We start from the raw sequence: 27687 nt of genomic DNA, 5'->3' as shown, positions 1-27687 counted from the left end.
TGTGTGCGTCCTCGTGGTTTCTCTCTCCTGTTGCCTTGCGAGTGGGACTGGGTGGGTAAGAGGACTTAGCCTGAATTTCCCCCCCCCCCCCCCCCCCCAGAAATGCTGTCCGTGGTGGGTGCTGGGCCTGAAGGTAATGAACTTGTCCAGATTTTCAGAGAAATAGATGTTACGAGCCCTTGCTCCACTGCCGTGATACGGAAATGCTTCTTGCGGTACACTTAACGAGGGTGATCCTTCACTGTAAAGTGGACTTGGGCTATGCACAACGTGTTTAGTAACTTCATAGTCTCTGTGCTTCCCTTACAGACTCATGTCTAGCGTTGCAGGTGGGCTCTAATTGTTGCAGTCTTGCCTGGTTTTAGGAATCCTTTTGTGATCATCTATTGGAGAAGTACTCAAAAGCAAGCTCATATGGAGAAGATGAAAGGACAGATGATAAGCCTCACTTAAATAACATTTGGGGTGGCATAAAATGAGACCATCCCTCTGGTGATGGAGGCAGCAGTCTCCCATTTCTATTCGCATCAGTATCTTACCGTGTGTTTTCTTAGCTTACCTTCTTCGTCAGAAAACTAGAGCAAGAGATCTGCTCATGGTTATACCTGTGTAGAGAGATTTACCAAAGGTAAGTTGTTGGCTTTAAAAAGGAAAAATGCAGGGGAATGGGTGGGCGGGTGAGAATGTGCTCAGCTAATGCTGTTGTGGGTGGCTTTTTTTCTTGCAAGTGACTTCTCTGTTTTGGAGGCAAGCTAGCGGGGGCCCTGCTCTGAGGTGTCAGTTTGATGTCCCTCAAGCCTACCTGTGTGGAGGGTTACTTTGCTAAGATGGGATTTGAGGTTGTGGTTCCTGGTTGTCAATACTTGGGTAACCACCTCGGGGACCACCTGCCTGTCCTCTCGTTTCTGTCCCTGCTTGCACATGATGCAGCGGTGCTCCGCAGCCCTTAAGAGCCAGTTCTTCGCTTCCCCTTGCCGTATGCCTACCACGTTCGTGGGGGCTGCCACTGGGTTAGATAGTAGAGGGGCTGCCTGAACCCCCTGGTGTTGCCCGGGGAGGTGCTGACCCTGCGCCATGGCAGCTGTGCCTTTCTGGGTGAAGATTCAAGGGGAACGGCTGTTTCAGAGCACCTGAAGTTAGCAATTAGCTTCACTTAATTGTTCCAGACGGCTCTGGCAGTACCTGCTGCGTGGGCTTACAGCGAAAGGCTGCTCCCTCCGGTGGCTGGAGAACGGCTCGATGCGAGCGGGCTGGACCCAGCAGCTCTGTCACCCTGAAGCTGTGGGGCCATCTGGCCACCCTCTGTGCTCCCCACCCTGTCACTGCCCCCATCGCTCCCCCCGCTGCTGGGTGGGCTCGGAGGAGGTGCTGACAGCAGCCGGGCCTGCAGAAGGAGTTCTTTGCTACTTTATTTGGTTTTCTTTCCCTGTGAATTTTTTGGTCCTGTTGCTGGCCTTAAAGAACCTGAATGGTGCTTTTTGGAATCATCAGCTTCTGACACAAGTACTGTTGGGTAGCTTTTCCAGGAGTATTTTGACCCAGACTAAGCAGTTTTCCTGCAGAGTGGGCTGGCCAAGTGAGCCCCCAGGAGCAGAAGCCGGCTGAGGTACCGCTGCTGCATCCCTGTGGTGGCAAAAAACCCGAACGAGCCCTCCTGAGGAGTGCGTGGGGCACCTCACCACTGCTGATGTACTCCTGTGTCGCTCTTGGAAGGGTTTGTTTATCAGTCTGCATCGTTGAGCCGCTGTTGTTTAATTATCCTCAGTTATCTAAGGCCTGACCTAAGTACAAGGGCGATGACAAACTCGTGCCATCTGTTAGCAATATGAAACTGATGTTTAATAGAGTAGTCGGCATCTGTATGAGGCTGGATAAACCTTCACATGCCCGAACTGGGGCCTTTGGAGAGAATCAAGACCCAGCTGAGCTCTGTCCCCTTTAAAGCAGCTCTGTGTGGTCAGCCGGCGCAATGGAGGGCCTTGGGCCGCTCCTGCAAGGGGTGCTGGAACCCCCAGCCTGCCCCGTCCCTCGGGAGCGTGGTGTCTGAGCTGCTACGGGTGAGCTCTGGGGACGTGCTCTTTTTCCAACTGGTTTGTATACCTCTAGAGGAAGGGGCTGCGTTTTGGTCCTGAGTGGGCCGGGAAGCCCGATGCTCTTGGGAAGGACCCTTGGCTGCAGGATGAGGCTCCTCTCCCACCCTGGCAGCGTTTTTGGGTTACGGTCAAAACTGGGTCTGTTTTCTCCCTGAAAATTGATTCCCTGCCAGGAGAATCGTGGGACCGGCTCCCAGTGCTGGCCCTCCCTGGAGGAGCCCAGCACAGGAGCTGGAGAGCCCTGCAGCAGGGGCAGCAGATGGGTGAACCGGCCCTGCTGCTGGATGTGCTGGGTTTTCCTGGGAATTAAAGGTTCTCTGGAGCATCACACTGCTCCATGGCCAGCTGAGACCATCTTTGCTTGGGGTGCACGTGGTTCGTTCCCCTGCCCAAAACTGTGATTATTCTGTTATCTCCAATTCGAGCGAAGTGAAGCTCTTGCAGTTTGAAATGCTATCTTGCTCCCCTGGAAGGCTCTGCCCGCCGCGGTGGTGTGGCTGGAGGCACGTCGGTGAAGCCAGGGTAAGGAACGGCAACATCTCAGTGCCCGACGCCGGAGGGTGCCTGTAGAGCTTTGGCCGATGTGCACTTTGCCACAGGCACCTGCCAGCGGGCGCTGAGCTTTCTGTTTCCCAACTGCTGAAAGGGGTTTTTGGGCCAAGTCCATGTCACATCTTGGCACTGAGAGGTTTTACCTTCTGCTGCACTGAGGGAGAGGGGAACTGATGGATTCCTTTTACCGAGGCTTTGCTGGTGGAAGCCCCCAGCGTGCCCAGGACCCCCGGTATTGCTCCGTGGCTGGCTGAGAGGTGGATGGAGGAGGCAGGAGGCTGCTGTTATTCCTGCCCATCCCTTGGGGAGGGCAGGGCAGCCTGGAAGCCTGCCTTGGGGACCGGTGAGGAGCCAAGGATTTGGCGCTCGGGTGAGGATCCTGACCCCGAATGGCTTTATGGTGGAGAGTGGCACTTTTTGGGGGCGAGAGGAGGGGACGTTGGGTCCTGCTGGAGAGAAATATGAAGTTGGTCCATGGGGTGAGTGAGGGCAAGCTGGAGGTGGCAGGGGAGTGGAGGGGACTGATGACGGGGAGGGGGTCCCTGCGCAGTGGAGGGGGGATGTGAGGGGCTCCCCCGGGCAGTGGGATGCAGGGGCGTCCCCAGGTGCAGGAGCCAAGGGTGGGGGGATGATGCTGGGAAGCAGAGCAGGGCCGGGCTCAGCTTGTGGACCCCCAAACCCCAAGGCGGGGGAGGCAGAAGCCGTCCCCGGTTCACCCCAGCGCGGGGGGGGTGGGAGTGGGGGGCTGGGGGCGGTACTGCGCTCCCCCCAGCCCAGGAGGAGCCCGGGGCGGCCCCGCCCCCCCTCAAATCCATCTTTTTCCCCCAAAAGTAGCGATGAGTCGGGGGCCTGCCGGTGCACGGGGGGGCGGCTCACCCGGCGGGGGTACGGGACACGACGCGGGGACAAGGGGGTCGTGGCCCAGCCCCGGGAGGATGCGACACGGGTGACAGCGGGGGGGGGGGGGGGCGCTGCCGGGCTTTGCCTTGTCCGGATGGCGTGGGGAGGGGGCTGGCAGCCTCCCGCTGCGCTGCGGAGGGGGGGAGGCTGCGGGGTTTTGATGGGCTTCTAAGCTTTTAGGTGTTTTGTGGTTTGTTTTTTTAATGGCAACTTCCTAAGGAAAGTCGCCAGCCTGCGGAGCTGGGTGCTCGGAGCCTGGGAGGCAAACCCGAGCGAGAGACCCCCCCGCACCTCGCCCCCAGCCCCCCCGAGGCTCGGGGCCTCCCCGGCGCTGTGGCAGGAGGCGGAGGACCGGGGGGGGGGGCTGCGGGCGGGGGGCCGGGGAGCGGGGCGGGGGTTGCTTCTCCTCCGCTTTATCGTAGGTTAGGCCGGCTCGAAGCAAAGCCCAGCCCGGGGAAGGCGCCGCTCCCGGTGCGGAGACCGCCGGACCCGCCGCACGGGAGAGCGGGAGGTGCCGCCCGCAGCCCCCCCGGCGCCCCCCCGGCCCCGCCCCGGCGCTCCGAGGGGCCGGCGGCGGAGCCCGGTAGCCCATCCCGAGCCTCCCCCCGTCCCCTGCAGTGAGGCGTCCCAGCCTGGCCCCGTCGGCGCGGGGAGGGATGCCGTGGATCCGGGGGCCGTCCCCGCCGAACTCGGCAGCCATCGGGAACCTCCGGGAAGCGCGGGGCCGGGCCCGGCGGCTGCTGCATCCCCCTCCCCTCCGCCTGGGGTAGCCCGGCGGCTGCTGCATCCCCCTCCCCTCCGGCTGGGGCAGCCCGGCGGCTGCTGCATCCCCCTCCCCTCCGGCCCGCGGCGGGGGCGGACGCGCGGCTGCTGCTCGGCGGCCCCGGAGGCTGCGGGGGCGTCCCCGCTCTGCTCCACCGGCCCCACGGATTTTTACCTGCCCAGGTAACAGCGGCACTGGGCTGCCGAGGAGGACCCCGGTTCACCGCCGGGGGGGTGCGGGATGGGGCGAGGCCGGCGCCTTCGGGTGTAAATCGGGTGGAACCGGCGTCTCGAGGTGCCGGTCGGGGGGCGGCGGGGGGCGAGAACGGTGGAGGAGCAGAGCCCGCAGCTGGGTGTTCTGTCAAGTTTTAGGTGGGTGCTTATTTTTTTGGACTAATGTGCCAGCAGCAAACTTGATCCTACTTCTCTGCCTTGCGGATCGAGGCCAGACAGAGCTCCCCGCCAGCAGGAGAGGGATGGAGCCTGGCTCGGAACGCGGGATGGGTGCGTGCGGGCAGCAGGATCGGTGCTGGAGGAGAGGAGGGGTGCTGCTGGAGGAGGGGACAGGTGCTGCTGGAGGGCTCGGCTCACCAGTGCCGGGACTTTAGCTGGGTCTCAGGCGCCTGGTGGAGCCGGGCGTTGGTGTCTGGGCGAGGGCGAGAAGGAAGCGGCAAATGCGGAGACCGCTGCTGTGCTTCATAACTTGGGTTGTGGCATTTCGGGATTGCAGCACGCTCTGGAGGGTGTCTGTACGGCGTGGGACTGTACCCGTGTCGGCCCAGTGCTCTGGGGCCAGCAGCCAGAGTTTCTGGGCGAGCTGTGTGGGGCCTTGGACCGTCATGATGCCAAAACAGCAGCAAGGTGTCAACCCCCCTGTAGCCTGGGGGCAGACCCCCCCACCTTCCATAGGGGACACATGGCTGCTTTGCCATTTCTCTCCCTGCATTGAGCTGTTTTATCACCCCTCCCCAAGCAGGAACAGTATCCTGAGCTCTGCAGCAGCTCACAAGGGAAATGCAGCTGCCCCGGCCCTCGGCAGAGGGATGCCGCGGCAGGTGGGGGATGCTCTGCACCCTGAGCCAGGGCTCTGCCCAGCCTCGAGGTCTCCGCAGGGAAAAAGCTAGCCATCCCCGTGCTGCCGGCGGTGGGGAGTGGTGCCTGTCCCCTCCTAATCCCTCGGGTTTGACTTCCCAGGAAGGGATTTGAAAGGCAAGTCTGGGGACAACAGAGCATCCCTGTGAAACGGTTGCAGGGAAGAGCTTAGTTAACAAAAAATATATAATAAATCCCTTCCCTGAGCACCTTCACTTGCTTACTCGGGAAGGGCTGGTGCCGTTGTGCTAATAGAGGGGTACCCACCTGCTTTAGCTCTGTGCCGAGCACTGCAGTCAGTTCGTGTCTCTCTGGCTGCTTAGAGCTCGTTAGAAGAGGATGTCTTTGGGGACAAAGCTTTGAAAGAAATGGAAAACGGGAAATTCTTTCTAGTTTTTGAAAGAAATGGAGAGTTTTTAAAAAGGATATTTACCCTTCTGCAGAAGAAGTTGGTCCTGAAAACTTCTGTCTTTTGTTATTAAAAAAAGCCACCAGGAAACGGGGGAAGAAATGGAGCCACCTACTTAGGCATGGTAGTTTTTCAGGACATAAAACGGGGCTTTTTGGGGTAGATCTCCATAATGTTGCACTATTAAGATGTCAGTGTGGATTTCCAGAACTAAACAGTTGAGCTCAGTCCACACATGACACGAGTTTAGCATGTTCTCAGCTAAGATATTGCTGAGTGTTTGTGCATCGCATAGAGGTTTCTGTCTGAGGAGGGAGGCTGGGGACGTGGTGGATGTCCCAGCCCCAGCCCAGCCTCCCTGTTGTTTTGGGTTAGTGACTCAACTGCATTTAGAAAAAGACCCCTCCCGCTGTTACCCCAAGGGCAGACCGTGCGACCCTTGCAGAGGGGGCCCCCAGCCACACCAGGCCAGCGTGGCTGCTGTGTCATGCTATAATGTGCTGCGGTTTCCAGCTTTCCTATAAAAATTCAAGCCTGGGCAGTTTTTTTTTTTGGTGGGGGGGAAGTGATTGCTCCTACAGTGCCTGAGTCTGTGAGCATCCGAGGTGAGCTGGAAGATGGTACCCAAACACCAAGTGACCGTCCATCTGAGGCAAATCCAGCTCTTTGTTGTGTGTGTTGAGTGGTGTTTGGGGCTGTGTAAGTTTTGGAGAGGGGTTGGGGGGGCTCTGGTGGGCTCGGTGGGGAGATTTCAGGTGCAGCGCTGAAGATGTGTCCCTGGGCTTGGGGTTCGGGCATTGCAGTCTGTGGAATCACATCAGTGCACCATGATCCGTGATCTCCTGGTGCAGGTCCCAGGAAGCAGGGGGGGGTGCCGACTCGGTGCATGTTGGATTTCAGTGTTGGGTGTTTGCAGGGGATCCCAAACCCCCTTTGCATAGCGGGAAATAGCCGGCTTGGATAAATCCCCTTCAGCATCACATGATGTCTTTGCTGGGATCTGTCTCGGAAGAGCAGCTTCCGTTTAGGATGGATCTTGCGTATGACTCACCTGGGAAAACCCCTTCAGAGAGAAAGGTAATCGAGCTTTCCTGCTGCAGGAATTGATTCCTGGGGAAAGGCATCATCTAAACCCTGCAGTGACCCAGAAATCGGGCTGCTCCTCCTGCATGTGGCCACGGCAGAGCCGTGGGTGCAGAGCAACCCTCGGGTGAGGCTGAGGAAAGCCATGGGAGGCAAAGATGACATTTAAACTGGCAAAGAGATTAGAAAAGCAGCAAAGGGCTAAAGGGCTCCTGGAGGGGAAGTGGCCATGCAAGGGGCATTTGAAAATGTCACCCATTAAATACTCCCAAGGTAAATCATGTGGCTCTGTGTCTCGGCGTGGCCACTCTCCTGGTTCCCGAGGGGTTTTCAGTCCCTTCTGGAGTGATTCTGTTGGCGGCTGAAACGCTTCAGTGCACGTTTGCTTGGTGCCTGGCAGAGGAGCCAAGGCCAGGAGCTGTGGAGGGGTAGCAGTGATTTAGCATCCCTGCTAAAAAAATCAAGAGGCGGCTCTTTTTTTTTTTTTATTCTCCCCCTTTGTCCTAACTCAGTGTCTCACGCCTTGCAGGCTGTCCCACTGGCAGGGAGCGTTTGCCATGGACAACGGCCACATAAGCAGATACCGCTTAAGCGGTGAGTACTGCGGAGCGAGCCGGGGCAGGGGTCTGGGGGCATGGGGCTGAGGGAATGCTGACCCTGGCTGCTGGCTGCAGGAGGAACCCTTTGCTGCACACACACACAGGGTTTGGTTTCCTAACACAGGGCTAAAGCCCTGGAACACACCAAGCTTTCCAGGTTAGGTGCTCAGCCCCAGGAGATGGGCAGGAACGGGCAGGAGGCGGGTTCCAGCTCAGCTGGGCTCTGTACCTGCAGTTATTCAGCAGCAGGTGCAATGAAGGGCTATTTCGCCCCCCGTTTGCCCCCCTGCTGCAGCAGGAGCACGCGAGCTCCTGGAGCTGGATGGTTTTCAGTGGCCAAGGAAGCCATGCTGCTTCCCCCAGCACCCTTAGCCTGGGATGCGGGGATAAATCCTAGCCCTTTGCAGACCATGAGGGGATTGGGTTGGGGTGGAGGCAGCAGGATCTGGCCTGTACCCCAAGGCTTTCACCCTCGAGATCCCTCTGTGCTGCTCGTGGCCCTCTGGAGGGATCAAAATTTAGGCACTTTGGATGCAAATGGTTGGTTCCTTCTGATACATCCCTATGCAGGCTCCTGCTGGAGGAGGTTTGGGGACGGGGGGAGCTGCGGGTTGTCCCTCTGCTCGGATGTGATGTGGGAGTCAGCCGGGCTTGGGCTTTTTCTGGCTCTGAAGCTGCTGCTGAAGGAGGGAGCGCCACAGCGTGACGCGGGAGGACTCCCTGGCAGCACTCTGTAATGAGAAACCTTTTTTTTTTTTTTCCTTCCCCCCTTTTTTTGTGTTACACTGAGTGATTGGTGTTGGTTCAGTCGCTGGTGTGATGGAGGCTGGTGCAATGCAGCAACAACTGCTCAGTGTACCATCGCAGGGCTGCTGTGTCCTCTCGCTCTGCAGCCGCAAGCCTGGGCTTTCTCTTCCCTGGATCACGTTAGCAGCAGTTGTGGTGGTGGTTTTTTTCCCCCTGTTTACAAAAGCTTTTTGTTAGGTTTGCTTTTTGGTTGTGGTTTTTTGTTTGCTTTGTTTTGTTTTGTTTTTAATCTATTTCTGGATTTTCTTAGCATCCCCAGCCCGTGGGAAGCCAGGCAGCGGTGAGGGTTTCCCTCTGGTGGAAAGGGTGATGCAGATGTGCACTGAGCACATCTGTAAGCAGGACAGATCCGTAGCTGGTGAGAGGCCCCCCGGCATCCCTGGGGTGATGCAGCCATTCCCTGATTTTCCTTGTTTGCCGGGGATCTGGGCTGAAATACGCGTGCACTTCACCTCCCAGGAAAGTGAAGCAAGGACTCTGATTTGATTTGTTTTTATTAATATTTTTTGGCATGCAAAGCTGCTGTCTGACACAATTTGCAACCCGCCCAAGCAGGACGCTGGTTTATCCCTCCCCTCCACCCTTGGCCGACCCCATCCTCGTAGCTCAGAATTGGTTTTCTGGCACGGAAGCAGCAGAGGATGAAGCCTCTGCCCCAGGGTTGCTGTGGCTCACGGTGCCTCCTGTCCCCTCGCAGTCACCACGAGCCCGCCTCGGTGGGAGATCGGCATCTATGCCACCGGCGCCTTGGTGCTGCTGGGGGTAGCTGCCGTCAACCTCTGGAAGCTCTGGCGCTCCGGCAGCTACCCGGCACCTTCCCCCTTCCCCAACTACGACTACCGGTACCTGGAGCAAAAGTACGGGGCAGCATATTCGGACATCAAACACAAGGTAAAAGGGCAGAAAGTTTTGCTTGCCTCCTTCCCCTTTGTGACACCGAGGGGCAAAGGATGGGCTGCACCCTCTCGCGGCGGGGGAGGGCCCGGGGCAGTGACCTGGTGCTGCAGGGGGTGCGGGGGGATCGGTGTGGAGCTGGGGAGCTGTGCTGGGGGGCTGCGGGAGGCGCAGGGCTTGCTGCCGCGGCAGCTTGAGGCCACGCAGGGGCTGTAAGGTGTCCAAAAAAGCGCCGGTGAATCCCAGCTGTCCCCGGCTTCGTAGGAAGGGATGGGATATGGGATCGCATTGCCTGGTTTTCCTTTCCCTGTCCGCAGCGAGGGGTGGGCCCGGGCTCGCAGAGGGCGCTGGATAAGACGTCGCCCACCCGCAAGAGCAGCCTGCGGGCAGACGACACCTACGAGAGCATCAACGAGCTGGGGAGCCTGGAGCTGATGAGCAAAGACCTGGGCTTGGCCCCCTACGGCCCCCTGAAGAAATCCATCTCGGCTGACTCCCTCAGCTCCATCTCCTCCATCGGGAACAACTTTGGGCAGGATTTCACGGTGGGGCAGGTGGAGGTCTCCATGGAGTACGATGGGAAGGCGGCCACCTTGCACGTGACGCTGCTGCAGGGCAAGGACCTGCTGGAGAAGGAGGATGCTCGCTTCGAGTCCTGCTTCATGCGCATCAGCCTGCTCCCGGCTGAGCAGATCGTCGGCATCTCCCGGGTGAGCGGCTTGCCCCTTCGGCACGGACCCCCCGTGCCCCACCGGCACAGACCCCCATGCCCCACGTGCCTGCCACAGCTTTCGCAGCATCCCTCAGCCGAGCTGCCCCAGACAGTGGTGGGGCCTCGGGAGTAGGGGGGTCCGGACACCCTGGGGCTGGGGCGGTTGGCACGGGAATTTTGGAGCCCTGCTCAGGGGGATTTCAGCATTCTGTGGGGTAGGGGGGTCCCAGGTGGGTTTGTGCATCAGTGACCCGGCGGAGGCAGAAATTTCTCCCTCCTGATTGGGATGTGTGATGACTTTGTTGTCCCCAAGCGTGGCTTGCAGCGAGTTATTCTGCCTGACCTCCCCTGCTCTGGCAGCTGGGGGTGCTGCGGAAGGTGGAGAACATGGTCTGGGGGGGGTGGGGTGGGGAGAGACGGCGTTTTGGGTGCGCGCTGCTGGTGTCATGCCGTGTCCCCGTGCACTCGGTTCACCCTGACGAAGCCCGAGCGCGGCGGCCGTGGTGCTTTCCCTCCCCGTGCGGGATGTGGCGGGTGAAGAGCTGGGTGGCTGCAGCAGCAGAGCCAGAACCAGGGGTGGTTTTGGGGTGAAGCCTCCCTTTTTTATATGCCCCAAAACTGCTCTCGGAAAGTAGGAGCCTCAGTGTTCTTTCAGGAGCTGCTTTGTGCAAAGCTCAGGGTCAGCCAGTTTGACTTAATCAGGATATTCTGGAAAGGAGCAGAAAGCTTCATCCCACTAAAGGAACCTTTCCAGAGGGGTGGAGGTGCCATTCCGGCACGCACAAACCCACTGCCTTTGAAATATTTTCACAGTGCCCTTTTAAGACCATTTTTTCCATCCGAAGATCAGGCTCTTTATTTATACCCTGGAGATATTTATTATTTAGCATCATTATTTATAATTCACCAGCGCTACTTACCCTCTTTTTGCTGTCCTGAGACAAGTCACAAAGACACATTCGGTTCTTTTCCTTTAATGCTTTGCAGTACTTTACGGTTTGGGGTTTTTTTAAAATAGCAGCTAACGTTTCTGTTGTGCCTTTCAACCAGAGATCCCAAAATACCGTGTCGGCTGCAGACAGTCAGTCACCAGTGCTCTAAAGCAGGCAGCTGCAAATCTGCTTTTCCCGTAGAGGTACTTCAGTTCCCCCAGGGACCTGGGAGGTCGGTGGTATCTGATGGGAGAGCAGGGGACTGCTGCGCTGGGAAGGGGGTGATGGAAGGTACCTCGTGAGCTGCTTAGTGTCCTTCATCCCAGGGATGGAGCGCATCTAGATGAAGAGAGACAGACGTCAGAAAGTCCTTGGGAGGAGATGACCCGTCTCCCCGCTGCTGCTGAGGAGTCTGGGTGGCTCTTGGGGTGATGAAGCCCAGTGGGTTCAGGGCTGAGCCCCCCAGTCCTGCAGTGGGATCCCTTTTCCACCACAGCACGCAGCTTTGGATGGGTCCTGGGGAGCTGGTGGCTCCGCGCTGCTCTGCGCCATCCAAGGCTGCGCCTTTCCATCCCCTGGGAGCACTGGGCCTCCTTTTAGGACAAAACCTCCTGACTTGTGGGTGGTACCTTGGATGCCGAAATAAATGGGGCTGGAGTAGGGGGAAAATGGTCTCTAAAGCCATGATTTCAGAGCAGTTGCCCCCACCAGCTCTTTGGGACCAGGTAGCAACCAGCACCCTGCAGGATGGGGCCCTGGGGAGTTGCTGCGGCGTTTGCTCTGAGTAAACACCGTGACATAGAGATGATGTCTGGCAAAAAACGTCATCTCTGTATGGCACGTTTAGGGGTTGCGAAGCCCATCAGCTCCGGCTTGGAGAGGGGCTGGGGGCTACACCCCTCAGCCAAATCCTGTAGCCTGGAGTGGCCAAGCCGGCCACGTATCCAAGCTCCCAGGGTGCCGGGATGCCCAGCTCTTGCATCTGAGAGCACCAGACCAGCCTTAATTTTTTAATTGAAATAATTAATGGGCAATGGGGCAAGTCACAGCCCCTATTTTCTACTCCAATAGCTGAGCAGCTCCTGTGGTCAGATGGGAAATAACTGTTGTCCCCATTGGGGCTGGGAGCCTTCAGCTCCTTTGGGCTGGGGGATGCTCTGCCCTTGCTGCCCCAAAGCCACACGCTCTTCACAGTTCGGAGAGAAACGGGGTAGTTCTTGGATGCAGCCCCCAAACCTGGTGGGTATCAAGGCAAACCCCCCCCCCCATCCCTGCGGCAGATTCAGCGGAGCGCCTACGCTGTGGCCTTTGACGAGCGCTTCTCCATCCCACTGGACCCAGCAGCGCTGGAGGAGAACAGTCTGCGCTTCTCCGTCTTCGGCATCGATGAGGATGAGAGGAACGTCAGCACCGGCGTGGCTGAGCTCAAGCTCTCTGACCTGGACCTGGCCACACGGCCCTTCAATGCCTGGCTCTACCTGCAGGACATGAACAAGGTGAGCGGGGGGGTATTGTCCATCTTCCACCCAGGTTTTTTGAGGGTTTCTCCTCCCTGTCGGGCTGGGGTCAATGGGTGATGGGATGTTGTGTCCTGCAGGCAGTGGACACGGTGGGGGAGATCCTGCTGTCCCTGAGCTACCTGCCCACGGCGGAGCGCTTGACGGTGGTGGTGGTCAAAGCCAAGAACCTCGTGTGGACCAACGGCAAAGTGACTGCAGGTGAGTGGCGGGTGCTGGGTGGGTGCAGGGGTCCCTCTGTTTTCTGTGGGCTGGAGGTGGCTTTCATTCGTGTTCATCCTGCTATGCCACATGGGTATCTTTGGAGTGACTCCCATTGAGGACAGACCCGACCAGGAAGGTCCACCAGAGGGTTTCTCCGATTTGGTCCAGCTCGCAGGGGAAACACGTTACTGACCCTGGGGTTTGTCTCTCCCTGAGCAGATCCCTTCGTCAAGGTGTACCTGCTGCAGGACGGGAGGAAGATCAGCAAGAAGAAGACGGCAGTGAAGAGAGATGATACCAACCCCGTATTCAATGAGGCCATGATTTTCTCGGTGCCGGCCATCGTGCTCCAGGTTTGTCCTGGCTCAAGGGGGCAAGTCCCAGCCTGGGGGGACACATCCCATCGCTCCAGATCCCCAAATCCCCACGCTAGTGAGGACTTCCTGGGGTGTGAGGGTTTCTGGGGCAATCGTAGGAGCTGTGGGTTGGGGGCCATATATGTGCATATATGGTTCAGGGCAATGTATACATGGGGTAGGGGTGCAGGGAGATGTGTATGTATGGGGGATGTATATGTATGGGGTATGGCCGTTGGTGGGCGATGTGTATGTGTGGGTTGAGGGATATAGGGGGACGCATGTGTATAGGGTATGACTCTGCAAGTGGATGGGTGCATATGCGGGTTTAGGGGACATGGGGAAAGTAGGGGGATGTGTAAGTATGGGGGGCATAGGAGGATGTATATATACAGGGCATGGCTGTGTAAGGGGATAAGCATATATAGTCTCCAGGTCTGGGGGGTGGGTATGGGGGATGTGTCTGACGGGTGGGGTGTAGAGGGACGGGTATGTGTGGGGTGTAGCTGTGCTGGTGGATGTGTATTTCTGGGGTGGGGGATGTAGGGGTGAGTGTTGGGGGGTACGTCTGTGTGCGCGTGGCTGGCTGGGGTGGGTGCGGGGGGGTGGGTGCACGGCGGGGGGCAGCGCTAGCCGTGCACTGGCTGCTCTGTGCTGAGCCCTGCTGATGGCCTTGTGCTCCCTGACAGGAGCTGTCCCTGCGGGTGACGGTGGCAGAGTGTGGCGAGGACGGCCGTGCCGACAACACGGGCCACGTCCTCATCGGCCCGGCGGCCAGCGGGATGGGCATCACGCACTGGAACCAGATGCTGGCCACGCTGAGGAAGCCCGTCTCCATGTGGCACCCGCTCCGGCGGAACTAGGTGCTGGCGGGGGAGCCCGTCGTGCCCCCGGGGTCCTGCACCCCAACACCGGCTCTGCCCTGGGGACAGCGGGCAGAGGGGGGCTCTGCCTGGCCGGTGGCTCGGCCGGGGGCTGCCACAGTGGGGCAGGGGCTGAGCGGGACTTGGCAGAGCTAAAGGCAGAGGGGCCGGGGCGCCTTGCTGCTGAAACACCGAGGGGACGGAGCGACTCCTGGGCTGTGTCTCTCCCCATGGGGGTCGCCCTCACGTGCGCTGGGGGCCAAGAACAGACGTGCCGAGGAAGGAGCCCCCACTTCAGATGGACCCAAACCACTGCCCGGCCGCCAGCCGGGCTCCCGAGCCTCCCATGTGCTCCCCAGCGGCCCCCGAATCGGTGGTGCCCTTGAACGTGGACCCCAAGGGCTGACCGGGGGTGGGTGGATTTCTCTGGAAGGCGGTTTTTGGTCAAAAGAGGAGGGCAAATGGAGGGGGGGTTGATAAAGTGCCAGCACGGCGTGGTTTCTTTTGGCACGTGTGGATTTTCTGTCGGATTTCAGAGGGATTTGTGTGTGCTGCACCAGGGCTGAAATGTTTCCAGTGAGAATGGAAAAAGGGAGAAGTAACAGCGGAAAAAGCAATTGTTGTTCCACCTTTTCTTCAAGCAGAGGAGATCTCTGCCCATCTCTGCTGGCTGCAGAGGGGTGGCTGGACTTGACGAGTGGTTTTTCAACCACTTTGGTTTGAGGTCAGATCCACGCTGAGCCACCCCCTAAAGGTCCAGCGTGATGGGGGTCAGCCCAGCCCCTTTTCCCAGCCAGACTAAACCTCGGGGCTGCTCGAAACGGCACCGCAAACTCCTGCTCTTCCGTGCGTACCTTGCACTGAGGGTTCTATCTTACAGCCCCTTGTCCTGGAGTCGTGCTTTGGCGTGCTCCTCCCAAAGCTCGCTCATTCTGTCTGAAGCCTGGGTGCAGAGGGGAACACTCTGGTCCTGTGACCAAAGGCAGGCAGGAGAGACCCCAAACTTCCTAATTTTTAAGCCCAACTCCTGTTTCAGGCGGAAGGGAGGGGAAAAATCTGTTTGAATCCTGTCTGCTCATGGGCTGCCGGCCCAAACAATGACCAGCCCCTGGGCGAAGTTCGGGGTTTTTTAGGAGCTGATGCCGACTCTGTTTTCTGGAGGGTGACAGATGGAGGGCTGTGATGGAGCTCCTCCATGGCACGGGCTGGTGGGCAGAGGATACCCTGGGGACACAGCCCTCGCTTGCACTGCAGCCTCAGCTTTTCTCTGCCTGCAGCACGCTGGCGGCAAGCCTGGCCGGGAAATCTGGGGGTGTCCGGGGCTGTTCGCCAGGAAGCCAGTGCCACAGGTGAGTATGGTCAGGGATGTGGCTGCTTGAATGATTTGAGCAGGGGGAAAAAAAAAAAAAGTGTGAATGAGCCATTTATCCCTGATTGAAGATAACACCGTGGTGGTACCCTGAGCTGGCAGTGGTTTTCCTTTCTTTCATCTGTTTTCTCTACCTGACCTTCAGTTTGGGACAAGGCTGCGATTCCTCTGTTGCACCTTCCCACCCCGCAGCCCCTCGCAGGCACCGCACTGGCTCTTTCCCCCGTATACACGCAGCACCACTTGCCGATGCACAGATTTTCTTCTCCCACGCTGTCTCTTCCTCCTCCCCACCTTTCCCTCCAGGAGCCCTGATGTCCCATCTGCTGCCAGGCGAGCTGGTGCCATCCCTCCGTGGGCTGACGCACAGCCGGCTCTGAGGACGGAGGCACGAGCCAAGGCGATGCTCGGAGCCGCGGTAGCTGCAGCCAGGCTGGGTATGCCCGGGACTGGGGCTGCAAGCGGAGGGGTTTTTTGAAGGATACAGTTTATTGAAGGAGGAGGAAGGTTTTTTTGGAAGGCGATCACAGCCAGTAGTAACAGGCACTGAGGTCTGGGGGAAAATTTTGCACGTTAGCTACCTCAGCTAATGAGGGAAGAGAGACGTAGAAATGCCTGGCTGTCTTGCAGCCCCTGCAAGCTGCTGAGCCTTTGGTCAGGATAAGAGCAGTGCCTTCCCCTGGTGCTGAAATCACCGGTGGGCAAGAGCTGTGATGGTCAGCCCCAAAATAATGGGGCATATATGGTTTGCTGCTTTTTACTGTGCCTCTCTCCAGCCATTCCTCTGTGGGGGCATCTCAGCACCTTCTCCTGCATCCTGTGGGCCTGACCCTGGGAACAGAAAGTGGCTGCTTGAGCAGTTCATTGGGGGATGGTGGATGCTGCACGATGCATCAGTACCCGCTTGGAGCCACTGAGGAGGGCAGGGGGCTCTGGGTGGGTGGAGATGCTTTGGAGATGAGGATCAACAGGCAGAAAACAATGTGGACTGCAGGAGCAGGGAAGAAGTCTGGGAGGGAGAGGTGACGCTGAACGGAGGCTCCCTCCTGCCTGGGAGGGCTGCACAAAGCTCGCATGGCCGTACCCAGCCTTCGCCGCTGTGTGCTCGTGGATGTTGGCCTCCAAGGAGCTTTGCAGGAAGGGCAGGAGAGGGGGGAAAGCCCGCCTGGCCTCAGCAGGTGTGGGAAGTGCCAGGGAAGGGAGCAGCACAGAGCCGCCGCCGAGGGGATGGCGAGCGGAGACCGCCTGTGGCAGCTCGCCCGGAGCAGCGGGCTGGTGCTTCGGAGCAGCTCGCCGTGGTGCCGGTAAGGTCACGACTTGAGGCCTCTCCATCCCCACACAGCCCTGGAGCAGGCTTAAACCTGCATGGGCCACATCCTGCAGTGGGGCTGTGCCTGAACGTGGGAGCCCCTCTGCATGGCGGGGAGGGGATGCAGCCGGGCTCCACCTGCTCCCGAAGGGCAGCCGGAGGCTTGGGGTCCTGCTGGCTGCTGTGTGGACACGCCAGTCCACTCCAGCTCTGGGCTGGGAGCATTGCTGGGCTGGGAAAAGAGAGCTGGAGGCACCCGTTTCCTCAGCTGTCCTCCCTGGAGGACAGGGGCACCTGGTGTTTTCAGTTCCTCTTGTGTTCCTGCTCAGGCAGCAGGGAAAAATCACAGTGACAGCCGATTGCTTTAGGTGTTTTAATATCCATCTTTACTGGCATTTTCCAGCCTCTCTGTATATGTCCATTACTTTGTCAGTAAGGATAACCAGGACACACAAAGCTGCTCTCCTTCCTCTGTCTCAGCTCTGCGGTTTAGGGAAGCCCAGCAACTCTTTATTGGGGCACGCTGGCTCCAAGCTGTCTACCACCCAAAAATAAGAGCTCACGCTTTCCTCTGGGGCTCAGCACAGCCCCGGAGCTTTAATGGCACCTTTGGTTTATGTAGTCTGACCTGTGATTTCAAGGTTAAGAAAGAAGTATGCAGGTCCTTCATTTCTCCTTGTCTTTCTTTTTGCCCTTTCTCTGGCCGGTCAGTTCACTGAGCTTCTTGTCCAGGCGCCTCTGGAGCTGGGCTCTCTTGGCTGGGTCCAGGGACTTGTCTTTGGAGCCGCTCCCAGGATAGAGAACCCCCTCCCTGCTGATCCTCTGCCGTGCCTGCGCCTTGGCCTTCTCCCCACAGCCATGAACCTGGTGGAGAGAGAACAGGGGCACTGATCGCATGCATAGGAATTGGGCAATTTTATTCCCAGAGCCTGGAATTCCTCTTCCACCTGCTTCACACCTCCCTAAAACCATCTCTCGTTTTTTATAGCTCCTCTAACAAAAACCAAAACATAGAAGTAATTTTTCTCCTGGAATCTGCACAGCAGGTAAATCATTCTTTTGGATGGTTTAAGTGCCTCCTTCCAAAACTTTAAACATCTGGGGAAAACCTCACACTTGCCATGTGAACAGCTGGATCTTTTACGGTTTTCACAGGAGAGCTAGAAATAAAACTGAGCTCCCGATGATGTTCTCTGCTAATACAGTATGACTTGGAGGGAAAAAGGTGTGAAATGGGAAAGGTAACTTGGGAAATAAGAGACCTTTTTAGCCATATATCTGCTTCTTTAATGTAATTAGATCTGTCTTCTGTACTGGAATGAAAAAAAAGCTTCATAATCCTAATTTTGTGCATGCAAACCTTTTCTAAAACCAGACTGCGCTGAAGCCCAGGCTGCATTTAAGGTGTATTAACCAAAGTTCAATACCACCCTGAATCATTTCCACCAGGTCTACATCTGACAGCCTAAAAATTTACCCCTTCTGCTTGGTCCGTCCCAGAGTCATTTGCTGTTTTCACAAACATAAGCTGATCTGAGGATCCCAGCCCATTCTCCCAAGGCCGTAATAAACCTTCCTGTCCCTGTTAGCGCTGCCGGAGCAGGCTGTCGATGGCCGGGAATAGCCACGCACAGCACCTGGCACATGGCTCCTTGCCAGGACCGAGATTTCTGAGCCTGCTGGCCAACTGAGCCAGCCGTAGCCAACACACCCTCCAGTTAACTTTGAAACGGGCAGTGACTCCCGTGTCAGTAGGTGCTGGAGCACAGGTTGAACACCGTTCTGTGGGCTCCGCTGTGCCGTACTGGATGGGGAGGGGTTCAGCAGCTGGGGGCTGCTAAAGGGGTGACATGAGCTCTTGCTGAACTGGGACTCTCCGTACACAGAGGCTCCAGCCCCTTTGAGATGGCTCCAGGTATGCGCTAGCTCCTCTCAGGGCCAGGCATGGGTAGGAGGTCCCAGGCTATGTCACATCAAAACCTGATAACGTCTGGAGAAAGGGCTGAACTTGAAAAAGCAAGAAACATTCATTGACACGGATTGCATCTTTCCAATTGTTTCTTGCTGGAGTCCTTATCACAAATCAGCAGGGAGAGGTGATTCTGCAGGAAATAAATTTATATCCCAACTGGATTGTGAATGACCGTAAATACAACTATTCTTTGCCATGGAAACAGATAGCACTCGACAAGGGGAAAATCTATGCTGAGGATTTATAGGTTAGCTTGCTAAATGTTGTTAAGCTCTGGGAGGCTCCACACGGTGAAAAGCTACGCCTGGGTGATGCAGGATAAGAGACGAGGGGCACAGGAGGCTGTGGCTGAACAGAAAATCATCACCTCTCAGCCCACATACTTGTCACAGCCACCACCCAGCCATGTCGGCTCTGCCCACAGCACTGGAACGGTGAGGGCAGCTTACCATGAAACCACACTGCCAACCCTGAAGGCTTAAACCGACCTGCCTGCCTGCACACCTGAACAGAAAGATGAAGCCTGACACCAGTTTAACCCTGTTTCCTTCCTTCCCAGATCTGGGGAGGAAAGGGCTGTCAAGCAGCTATGGAAGAACAGCAAGGAAGAAGCTGTTGGTTCAGTGGCCATCCCCCACGGAGGTGCAGGACATTACGGGGCTGCACAGATGCCTACTCGAGAGTCCTCCAGCACAAGAATGAATAGAGGAGGTTGAGGGTCTGCTGTCACTCAGGTATGGATGGGAGCTAAAGCTGAGGCTGCACAGTGTGGAGCAACTCAGTTCCAGGCCAGTAAGGCACTTAAGGAAATGCCTAATTGCTGTCAAGGCTCAGGCCTTGACTTGTCCCCAGGCTGCAGAGGGAATCTGCAAAGAGCTAGGAGCTGGGTCCAGGCTCCCTCAAGTCACTGCCTTGAGCTCACGCCTCTTTCATTTCTCCTCTCTGCCTTGCTTTATCTGCGTGACCTGAGAGTGTAAATGCCAGAGAATGGTAAAGAAGGGCACAAAGCAAGAGAGGAAAAAAGAAAAAGCTCTCGGGAGGAGGCGTGCAGAGCCCAGGAGTTAATGCCTGGCAGCCCTTTCTACCTGTAGCTCTAGCAAAAGCTCGACAAAGAGGTTTCCACTTCAAACTCCTTGCAAGGAAATCCTGCCTGGAGGGCTCGACGGGGAAAATTCCCACGTTAAACCCATGCTGCTCGGGTCCTACTCCCCTCCAGCCCCCTCAGTGCTCAACCCGCTGGGCAGGCTGCCTGGCCCCATACGTACCTCCGGGATGTGATGGCTGAGGCAGTAGCGTCTGTTGCAGTGGAGGCAAAGCTGTCCCAGGGTTGTAACGCTGGCTTTGCAGCAGGGGAAGCCGCACGTGTTGTCAGCTTTAATGGCAGCAGAGATCAGAGCGTCGATATCTTCTTCTGCCACACCGTCTGCTCTACTCTTAGCTGCTGCCTTTCCTGGGGAGAAGACGGGGGAAGAGACCTGGCCATTTAACCACCTGCTTAGAAGCTGAGAACAAACCCAAGCAGCCTGCAGCTACAGCCTGGGCTAGTGAGAAGCAGCCCTGGTCCGGGGAGTCACTGTTTGCAGTGACTGGGATTTCAGGGGGCCGGAGAAGAGGAAGAGACCATCCTCTGGCAGACAGGATGGCAGCTTCTAGCTGTTTTCCCCTGCCTCTGCATTTAGGAGGCAGCCACATCCTTCAGTGTGGACCAGGTACTCCTCTTCCTCTCCCTACATTCAGGAGCTTCCAATCTAACTCCTAAGCCTCTCTTCCTGGGAAAGGGTTCCCAGTGTTCTTCTTTTGACTTAAGAAATGTGCCTCCAGGCATTCAAAACCCCTCTGCCCCAGAAGCCGCAGCCAACTGATGCACGTTCCTGCCAGTTCTCACATCTCTGCAGTGACAAGCATCAAGAGCTTTCCAAAAGCCGCGTCCCATGCTCCACACACATGTACAAAAAATCCTCAAGCCCTGGAGGCAAAAACACAGCAATTAAACAGCACGATCCATTCAAGGAAGTGCTGATTATGAAGAGAGTGACCTACCTTTGGCTTCGCATTTGTCTTTTTTCCTGCTGCTGCCCTGAAGGCAGGCACTGGGCTCCTGAGCCTTCCTCATTGCCTCCTCCTGCCTGGCTTTCTCTCTCTGAACCCTCTCCAAGTGCAGGCTTTTCAGGTCCACTTTCCCTGAGCCCTTGCTGCTTCCTCCTGGCTCAGGGGGGACAGGAGTTTCCCTGCTGGGATGTTGCGGCTGAGGAAGGGGGAGCTGCTTGCTCGGGGGGGCGGCTGCAGGTAGCGAAGGCTTGGCAGGCTCTTTCTTGCAAACGCTGATGTACCGGTCCCTCCCTTCCCCGGTGCTCACGTGCTGCAGCCCGTACTCCTCTGCCATTAGGTGAACCAGCATCCGATCGTGAGAACTGAGCGATGGGGGGAAGTCCAAACGCATCTCGCTGCTCTCCAGGAAGGCCACCAGCATAGCCTTGAATCTGCTGGCACTGTCTTTTGTCCCTGGGCTCTCTCTCTCAGGACCGCTTGTGTTTGGGCAGAAACGTGCTTCTGGCTTCTGACACGTTGGTTTGGTTCCTGCTGCTTTGGGTTTCCTCCCTGGAGGCAGCTGTGGTTTGGGGCCAGGTGCTGCAGAAAGCTTTGCACCTTGCTGCCGCTCGCTGTGGCCCTCCTGGGTGTAATTTTCAGGCACGAGGTCGTCGAGGTACTCAAAGGCTGTCCGTACCTCCCCGTGCTGGCTGAAATAATCCACCAGCCGCTTCAGAAAGGCTTGGTTGCTGACGGTGCGGGTGTCACAGATGACAGCCACGTGGCGCCGGGCGCGGGTCACCGCTACGTTTATCCGCCGGTCTTCTGCAAGAAAACCCACCTCACCTGCGAGAAAGAAACCAAACAGGTGCAGGACTGTCAGCGGGTGCAGGGTTGGCTCCGGGTTTAGATTTGGCCCAAATGTTTGAAGGGTTGCTTGGCTGGAGGGTGGGAGTCAGTTTCCTGGGCTCTGGTCCCTGACTCACGCTGTTACCTTCACCTTTCTAGCTCTGTTTTACCACCTGCAAGCCAGAGCTAGGGCTCCTCACCCAGCTCCTGGGGTCGGGAGGAGGACGTAAGGCACGTGGAGAGAAGTAGTACTTTCTGGGTGGCCCCCAACACAAGGTCGAGCTGGGACCTGGGAGCAAAAGCAATATGGAACAATGTGGAAAAGGCCCACCTTGCGACAGAAGACGAAGTGCAAGTAAAGAAATACACCCTGTCCTATACAACTGCCCCGACCTGCCCCCCAACTCGTCGGGTTTAAGGTAACAGCCATTTAGGCAACTCTGCAAGGTTTGCTTCTGCTCTCTGGCTATTTTCTCAAAGAAAAGCAGTAAGAGCTAGCAAGTGCCAAGATGACTCAGTGAAGATCAGCTAGCGAGAAGGGTAGTGTGGGCGGCTTTTGAGTTTCCAACTCCTGGGGATAAAGAGGAGGCCAGTCGGGAAGAAATTAATGTCTCTGCTGGTGTGGTGACCAGCCTGGCTCTGTTTCTGCCTTGCCTTGCCGTGGCTGAGCAGTCTGGTTTGCACTGCTTTTGAGGAACAGGGTGTGGGTGATCCCCTCTTTGTGCTCTGCAGCTTAGAGAACTTTCTAGTTTCTCTGATGTGGTTTCACCTGGCTGCAGGAGACAAGCCTAACTTCTGTGATCCAGCAAGAATGTTTCCTGCTGGATTGGGAAGGGCTGCAGAGGGACAGGCACTGCTGGTCAGGGTCCGTGGCCTCCTCTGAACTGAGAAATGCAGCTGCAAAAAGGGGATGGATTTCTCCCAAGGGTCTCAGAGGGTGCTAACAACATCTCTTGTGCCCCACGCAGACCAGAGCCATGCCCAGACAGCACGAGAAGCTGCCTCTCATCCCCTGGAAAGCAAGTGATTCCCGCGCTGCATCTGAGCTTTGGCTACTCGCTGTGCATGGGAAGGGGGATGGGGGACGCATGCCTTCACGGAGGACACCAGCTCCCACTGAGCTACCCAGCAAAGGCGAGGTGAGTCACTCATGAATAAGGACTATTCTTAGTCCTGTCCCCCACCTCCATTCTCCCTGCAACACTGCTTTTCTTGCTCTAGGCTTTCTCGGGAAAAAAAAAAAAAAAAGCCTCCTCCTTCCATGCATAGTTCCCCCCCCCCCCCCTTTTTTTTTTTTATCCTTCTAGACATCAGCACTCCCAGCACATACACAGTGTTTCATCTTCAGCAGCATTAGCAGCAAAGGTAGTGTGGCAAGGGATGTGTCTCACTGTGGGTTTGAAAAGGGCAGTGATCCACACACGGGAGAGTGGTTCACAGAGCGGTCCCAAACCTTTCAGCACCAGATGATGGCTCCACCAAAGGAGCCTCACGGCCCCAGGGCAGCAACTTTTTCCCAGCTATTGACTTTCGCTGCAGCTGCTGATAGGAAAGAACTTGATTTTCTGCTCTAGATTTTGCTCCCAAAAGAAGCGTTTTCTGTGCATGACTTGTAATGCCAGCTCCTGCTTGCTTTCTTCAGGGAAGTGACCCAAAATCAGCTCAAAACCCAAGAAATAAGCCCCTCAAGTTTTCACCTCTTGGGAGAAATGCTCAGCACTCCAGTAAATGTGGTGCTAACATGACGTGCCATTCTCAGGACCCCAGTTTAAATAATATATGAGGCCTCAATAGTCAGGAAACCTTCAAACTAAGCAGTTCTGGCTTCCCTTTTACCTGCTGCCTGGCATGGGAGCTTCCGCTGCAGCTGTGACAGCAAATGTATTCATTCATTTACAAAAAAAAAAGGCTGAAAAGGAAGGTTCTTACTAGTTAATTAATTCGGAGCATAGTGCTAGAGACCATCAGAACTGCAATTAAACCACAGCACTGGACAACATGATGAGTGACTGTTGAGCAATCACGCAGTTCCCATTTCTTTCCTGTTCCCCATGGAGTAACTCCCCAGCAGCAAACTCTTACCTTTCCTGTTGGACCTCACGAATGACAGGATCACTGCCTCCTTCTCTCTTCCTTGGAAACCATCAACTGATTTAATTTCTAGCTCTGGGTACCTGTGGCAAAGGTGCTCTCTTAGCATGTCCACCTGAAAAACATGCAATAGATACCTTTTAAAGAAAAGTGCATGGTGAAAAGGATTAAAATGGTAGTGTTTGGGTAAAAGTCCCTTCCTCTCAAACCCACAAAGATGAGCACACACGTCTCCTGAAGGTCAAGCGCTGACTCCTGAGGCTGGGTGTGGAAAATAAACAGCTAGCATCTCTCCCCTCCATGGCCTCAAGCTGCTTAAATGTGGAGAAACTGACTGGCTACAAATGCTGATTATACAATTTGGCTCTGCTGATTTCCACCTTCATCTCTTTGAGAAGGTTCTGGCGTCAGTCCTGAAGATGTCTGAATCCACCCCTGTGCGTCTGCGCTGCATGCATGCAGAAAGAGAAGGGAGATGCCAGGAGAGGCTCATCTCACCTGGAGGTTGTAGGGAGCTACGACAGCGATGTCTTTTGCTTTCACACCAGCTTCCACCAAGGCTTGGATGTGCAAACCAGCCAGCTGCACCTCCCCTAGGGCAGAAAGCAGAAGAGGTGGTGATGGGAACAGGCTGGCAGGCAGAGGCCAAAGCCACCAGCTTGGGTATGTCGCACCTTAAGAGAAATTTGCCCACCTCCCCTTAAACAGCAAGGAAAAGCTAAGGAACATCCTGCCTGCAGTCTGGAGGTGCGTGGGGATAATGACTCCCAAGGTGGCGAGCTTGGCTAGATGGTTATGTGCCACGCAACCCCGTTCCAAGGGCTGCACAGAGCTTGCTTCTCGCCCTTCCAAGTCACCAGCTCACTGAAGCTTAAGAGCAGCTTTTTGAACAGCACTTGGCTTTCTCCGGCCACCCCATATTAATCCAAGAGATCAATGATAATCCAGGCAATAGATTATTCTCCCTCTGAAGTGAGACCCCAGACCTCCCTAAAAATTCAGTTATCTGTGCTGCAACTGAAAAGCCTCCACCTTTCCTTTTTATTCTGCTTTTTCAGATTCCTGTATTTCCAAACCTAAACAAGCTTTGTGCTCGGATCCATGTGCTCAGACCTTCCAGAGACTGCAGGCAGCCTGCCACAAACAACTGGCTACTCAGGATTGTGGCAGGTTCAGAGAGATCTAGTGAGGAAAAGTTAAATACAAGTGTGAACTGTTTCACTGGTTTATTGGCTGGACTGACTCTACCCTCCATTTTGCAGCAAACCACAGGTATGAAAATCAAGAATCTGCAGCATGGTGCTCCAAAAAGCTGCCTCCCAAATTCTGGGAGATGTGCATTTAACCCCCTGCTCAAAATCCCTGAATTATCTTAGACAAGTCCTTTTGGTTTTCCACTTGGGAACAAGAGCCCTTCTCTGTTGAGCAGGGCCATGGGGACTCGTGTATGGAAAAATGAGAGGCACTTAAATGCTAGTGGGTTTTCAAACCAAAGAAGGCAGGATGTATTTAAACCGGTAAAAACCATCCTTGTATTTTACAGTCCTTTTTCCCTGTGTTGCCAGAGAGGGACCTGAAGCCTCAGAAGTCTGTTGCTGTCATAAGATCTGCACTGGTGAGCAGAGAGGAAAACAAACAAATCCCTGAAGCAGGCAGCCACGTTGCCAAATAAGCCCTTTGTGAGAACAAATGTCTAGAAAAGCCTGTGGCTCAGCCATCGGGAAAAGTGCGGGCAGCAGCTGGGCAGTCCGGGGTGGCCGCGGGCGAGGTGGCAGGGCACAGGCACCGCACATGGAGATCAGCCCCCTCCAGGCACCGCAGAGCCAATCTGGGCACTGAATTCACAGTCCAGGGGAAGATGCTGCCCTGAAAGAAGAGCCTCATCTTCCTCAAAGCCCAGGTTCGCTGTGCCCTCCTAGCAATCACTTTGCTGACAGCCTCCTGGGCTAAAAGCTCTCCCTAAGGCTTTTAGGAGAGCTATCTCCGTAACAAGTTTGGGATAACTGCAATGTCAGATGAAACACCAGATTCCAGACAGCCCATGTGCAATACCTCCTTGGCAAAGGCCTCTGTGAGCCTCTTGAGAGCCAGCTAGCAGGTGTGGAGATGCCAGACTATATCTAGAGAAGCACAACTATCATCCCCAAGCAGCAAATCACAACCACCACCCCTGCTGTGGAAGCGACAATACAAAGCAGGTAGCATCATCACTTTCAGAGTTCTGCTTTATTAGAATGGCTATGGAGCCTGACTCTACCCTCAATCTCCGTAATGAAACCTATTTTTTAAGTGAAAACACAGCAGGAAACTCTATGTCTTAAGAAAATTCAGAGAGAAGAGCCATGCAGGACTTCATGAGAGGAGCAAAGGACAGGGAGGCAATTCAGAGCCACATCTACAGCCTCTCTAGAACAGGTTTGTGCTCTGCCTGATACTATCTGCCCTGCCAACTTGCATAAAGCATCTGTTGCAGGGATCCTCTGCCCTGTCCTAGCCCACAGCATGGAGAAACGTCTCTGTGAGGGAAGAAGACAGACAGCGTGGCCACCCACAAGCTGCACACTGTCACTGTGGCCCTACGGCAACTCCGCTCTGGCTCAAAATCCTTTGAGCTCAAGGATTCATAGAGGAAATGATCTCAGACAAGCAAGGCTCCCTGGGGACCCCACCTTCCCCCTGCCACCTGCTCTGAAGGGGGACATCTCTGGGACATGGCTCAGCTGGTGCAGGAGCTAAGCCTGTGGAAGGGCAAGGATCTCAGACAATCAGTTCTCGCGAACAAAATTTTCCAAACATCGGTACCTGGATTCCCCTTAGACTGTTCATCTTCCACTTCCAGCTCAAACAGGCCACAGCCAGCAGTGTCTACAAGCAATAAGGGAATTGTGGTCTCTTCTGTAGAGGTGACGCCCGGCAGGTCCCTGCACAAGGTATTTGGGAAAAGGCCAGTTAACAACGGTGAAATTATGCCAAAGGGATGGTCAGTTCTGTTGCCACTTACTCCTCCCAACAACACTGCAAGGACAGGGGGAAAACAGCTGGATATTGCTTCCAAGGGACATGGCTGCAGACCAAGAGCAGTGTTGTGTAGGGTGAAAATGCAGGAAGATTGGCTCTGCAGGTGGTGACCAATGACAGAAACTGAGAACTGAGGTTTCCCCCTTTCTGCTCCAAGCTTTGGTCCCCTTCGCACCTGCAGTGATGCTACAGCAGAGCATGTAGAGCATTGTAGGGCAGTAACTAAGCAGGGCCCTTCAGCCCTGGTGCAGTCCTCTGGCTTCTAGCTCCAGGCTTCCCGGGTTTGGTGCCAGGACAGCAGCCACAACCAACAGCACAGCAAGTCCCAGGAGGCCCAGGGGAGCTTGGCAATGCCAGAAAACCATAGCTGAAAAGCCGTTATTGCTCTGCACCATGGGATTGTGACTTAAATACTCTCCCAAAATGCAAACAAAGAGCTGAGGGCCCTGGAGAATCTCACAGAGGCCAGCCAGCAGCGCTGACAGCTTTCTTACTGGCTATGCTACACAGCCCAGTTACTGCAAGGCAAGGGTACATTGTGTGGGTGTTAGTGTCTCGCTTAAATAGTCTCGAGTAGGAAAGATATGCAGACCTAGGGAGATGTGGCAGCTGCTTTCTGTTTTTTACAGCATTGACAGGGAGAAGGAGTGCTTGAAGTATTACCAGAGATTTGACAGCAGTGCTGACGGGCAAGAGAAGAAAGTGCAGCACAAGGAACCACAGAGGAACTGGGGTTTCACATCACTTCTACATCTAAAGCTACTGCATTAAAAAAACCCCAACCCAACCTAACACAAAAACCCCACCGTATTTTAAAACCCAAGGTAGCTGCTAGATGAATTCACAACCCAGGAAGAGGGGAGTGATGGAGGGCAGGAACGGAAAGCCTGGAGAAGGCAGGAGAGCTCTGAAACAACAACATGTTACTGTCCATCACACACAAATCTTGGAGAGCTGTGATTCTGGTGAGTCTGCAAATAAACAAGGCAGATGGCAAACCATCAAAAAGGAGGATTATCTCCAAATGACAGGCGGGGAAGCGAGGGTAAAGACAGTTTCCAGTTCAAGACAAGCCCCCAGCTGCAGCCTCTCTTTTCCAGGACTCCCGGCACTGCACGTTGGTTCCCCTGCATTTGTATGCTGCTGGCTACCCTTGCTTCCCGTGGACTCTGCGCATTACTCACTCCATTGACAACAGAAGTCTTCTCTCGACTGAAACTCATTTTTCTCCTGTCCAAAGCAACTGCTGTTGTAATGCACAGCTGGGAAGGTACGG

The 27687-nt window shown here is 55.8% G+C and overlaps 2 protein-coding genes across 6 annotated transcripts in view; one reads left to right on the top strand and one right to left on the bottom strand.

Moving 5' to 3' along the window:
* Positions 1–2504: 2504 nt before the first annotated feature.
* On the top strand, positions 2505–16695 carry SYT12 (synaptotagmin 12). 4 transcript variants are annotated; one of them, XM_040608140.1, is made up of 8 exons: positions 2505–2615; positions 7421–7485; positions 8995–9188; positions 9509–9901; positions 12116–12331; positions 12433–12553; positions 12776–12909; positions 13602–16695. In XM_040608140.1, the coding sequence occupies exons 2-8, from the start codon at positions 7449–7451 to the stop codon at positions 13773–13775; spliced, it is 1269 nt and encodes a 422-aa protein (XP_040464074.1). In that variant the 5' UTR covers positions 2505–2615; positions 7421–7448; the 3' UTR covers positions 13776–16695. The 4 variants fall into 4 exon arrangements, with proteins under 4 accessions (XP_040464074.1, XP_040464075.1, XP_040464072.1 ...); XM_040608141.1 differs by lacking the exon at positions 2505–2615 and adding an exon at positions 2917–3015; XM_040608138.1 differs by lacking the exon at positions 2505–2615 and adding an exon at positions 4000–4490.
* Positions 16696–16812: 117 nt separating this feature from the next.
* IGHMBP2 (immunoglobulin mu DNA binding protein 2) overlaps positions 16813–27687 on the bottom strand; it is a 43543-nt gene continuing 32668 nt past the window's right edge. For both annotated transcript variants that reach the window (XM_040608135.1, XM_040608136.1), the window contains exons 10-15: positions 26196–26314; positions 23892–23986; positions 23385–23508; positions 20466–21299; positions 19691–19875; positions 16813–17317 (exon numbers count right to left, since the gene is read on the bottom strand). In XM_040608135.1, coding sequence (XP_040464069.1) covers positions 17120–17317; positions 19691–19875; positions 20466–21299; positions 23385–23508; positions 23892–23986; positions 26196–26314 — 1555 coding nt within the window. In that variant the 3' untranslated portion in view covers positions 16813–17119. The remainder of the gene's footprint in view (positions 17318–19690; positions 19876–20465; positions 21300–23384; positions 23509–23891; positions 23987–26195; positions 26315–27687) is intronic.

Source organism: Falco naumanni, chromosome 10, assembly GCF_017639655.2.
Source record: "Falco naumanni isolate bFalNau1 chromosome 10, bFalNau1.pat, whole genome shotgun sequence".
In the NCBI taxonomy this organism is placed as follows: Eukaryota; Metazoa; Chordata; class Aves; order Falconiformes; family Falconidae; genus Falco; species Falco naumanni.
Note: the sequence above shows the minus strand (reverse complement) of the source record. Positions and strands in the feature narration are given on the sequence as shown.

Coding starts and splice junctions, on each gene's coding strand:
- SYT12 (XM_040608137.1), top strand. CDS start 6,851: ATGACTCACCTGGGAAAACCCCTTCAGAGAGAAAG. Junction 9,902..12,115: donor AGATCGTCGGCATCTCCCGG/GTGAGCGGCTTG, acceptor TCCCTGCGGCAG/ATTCAGCGGAGCGCCTACGC. Junction 12,910..13,601: donor TGCCGGCCATCGTGCTCCAG/GTTTGTCCTGGC, acceptor GCTCCCTGACAG/GAGCTGTCCCTGCGGGTGAC.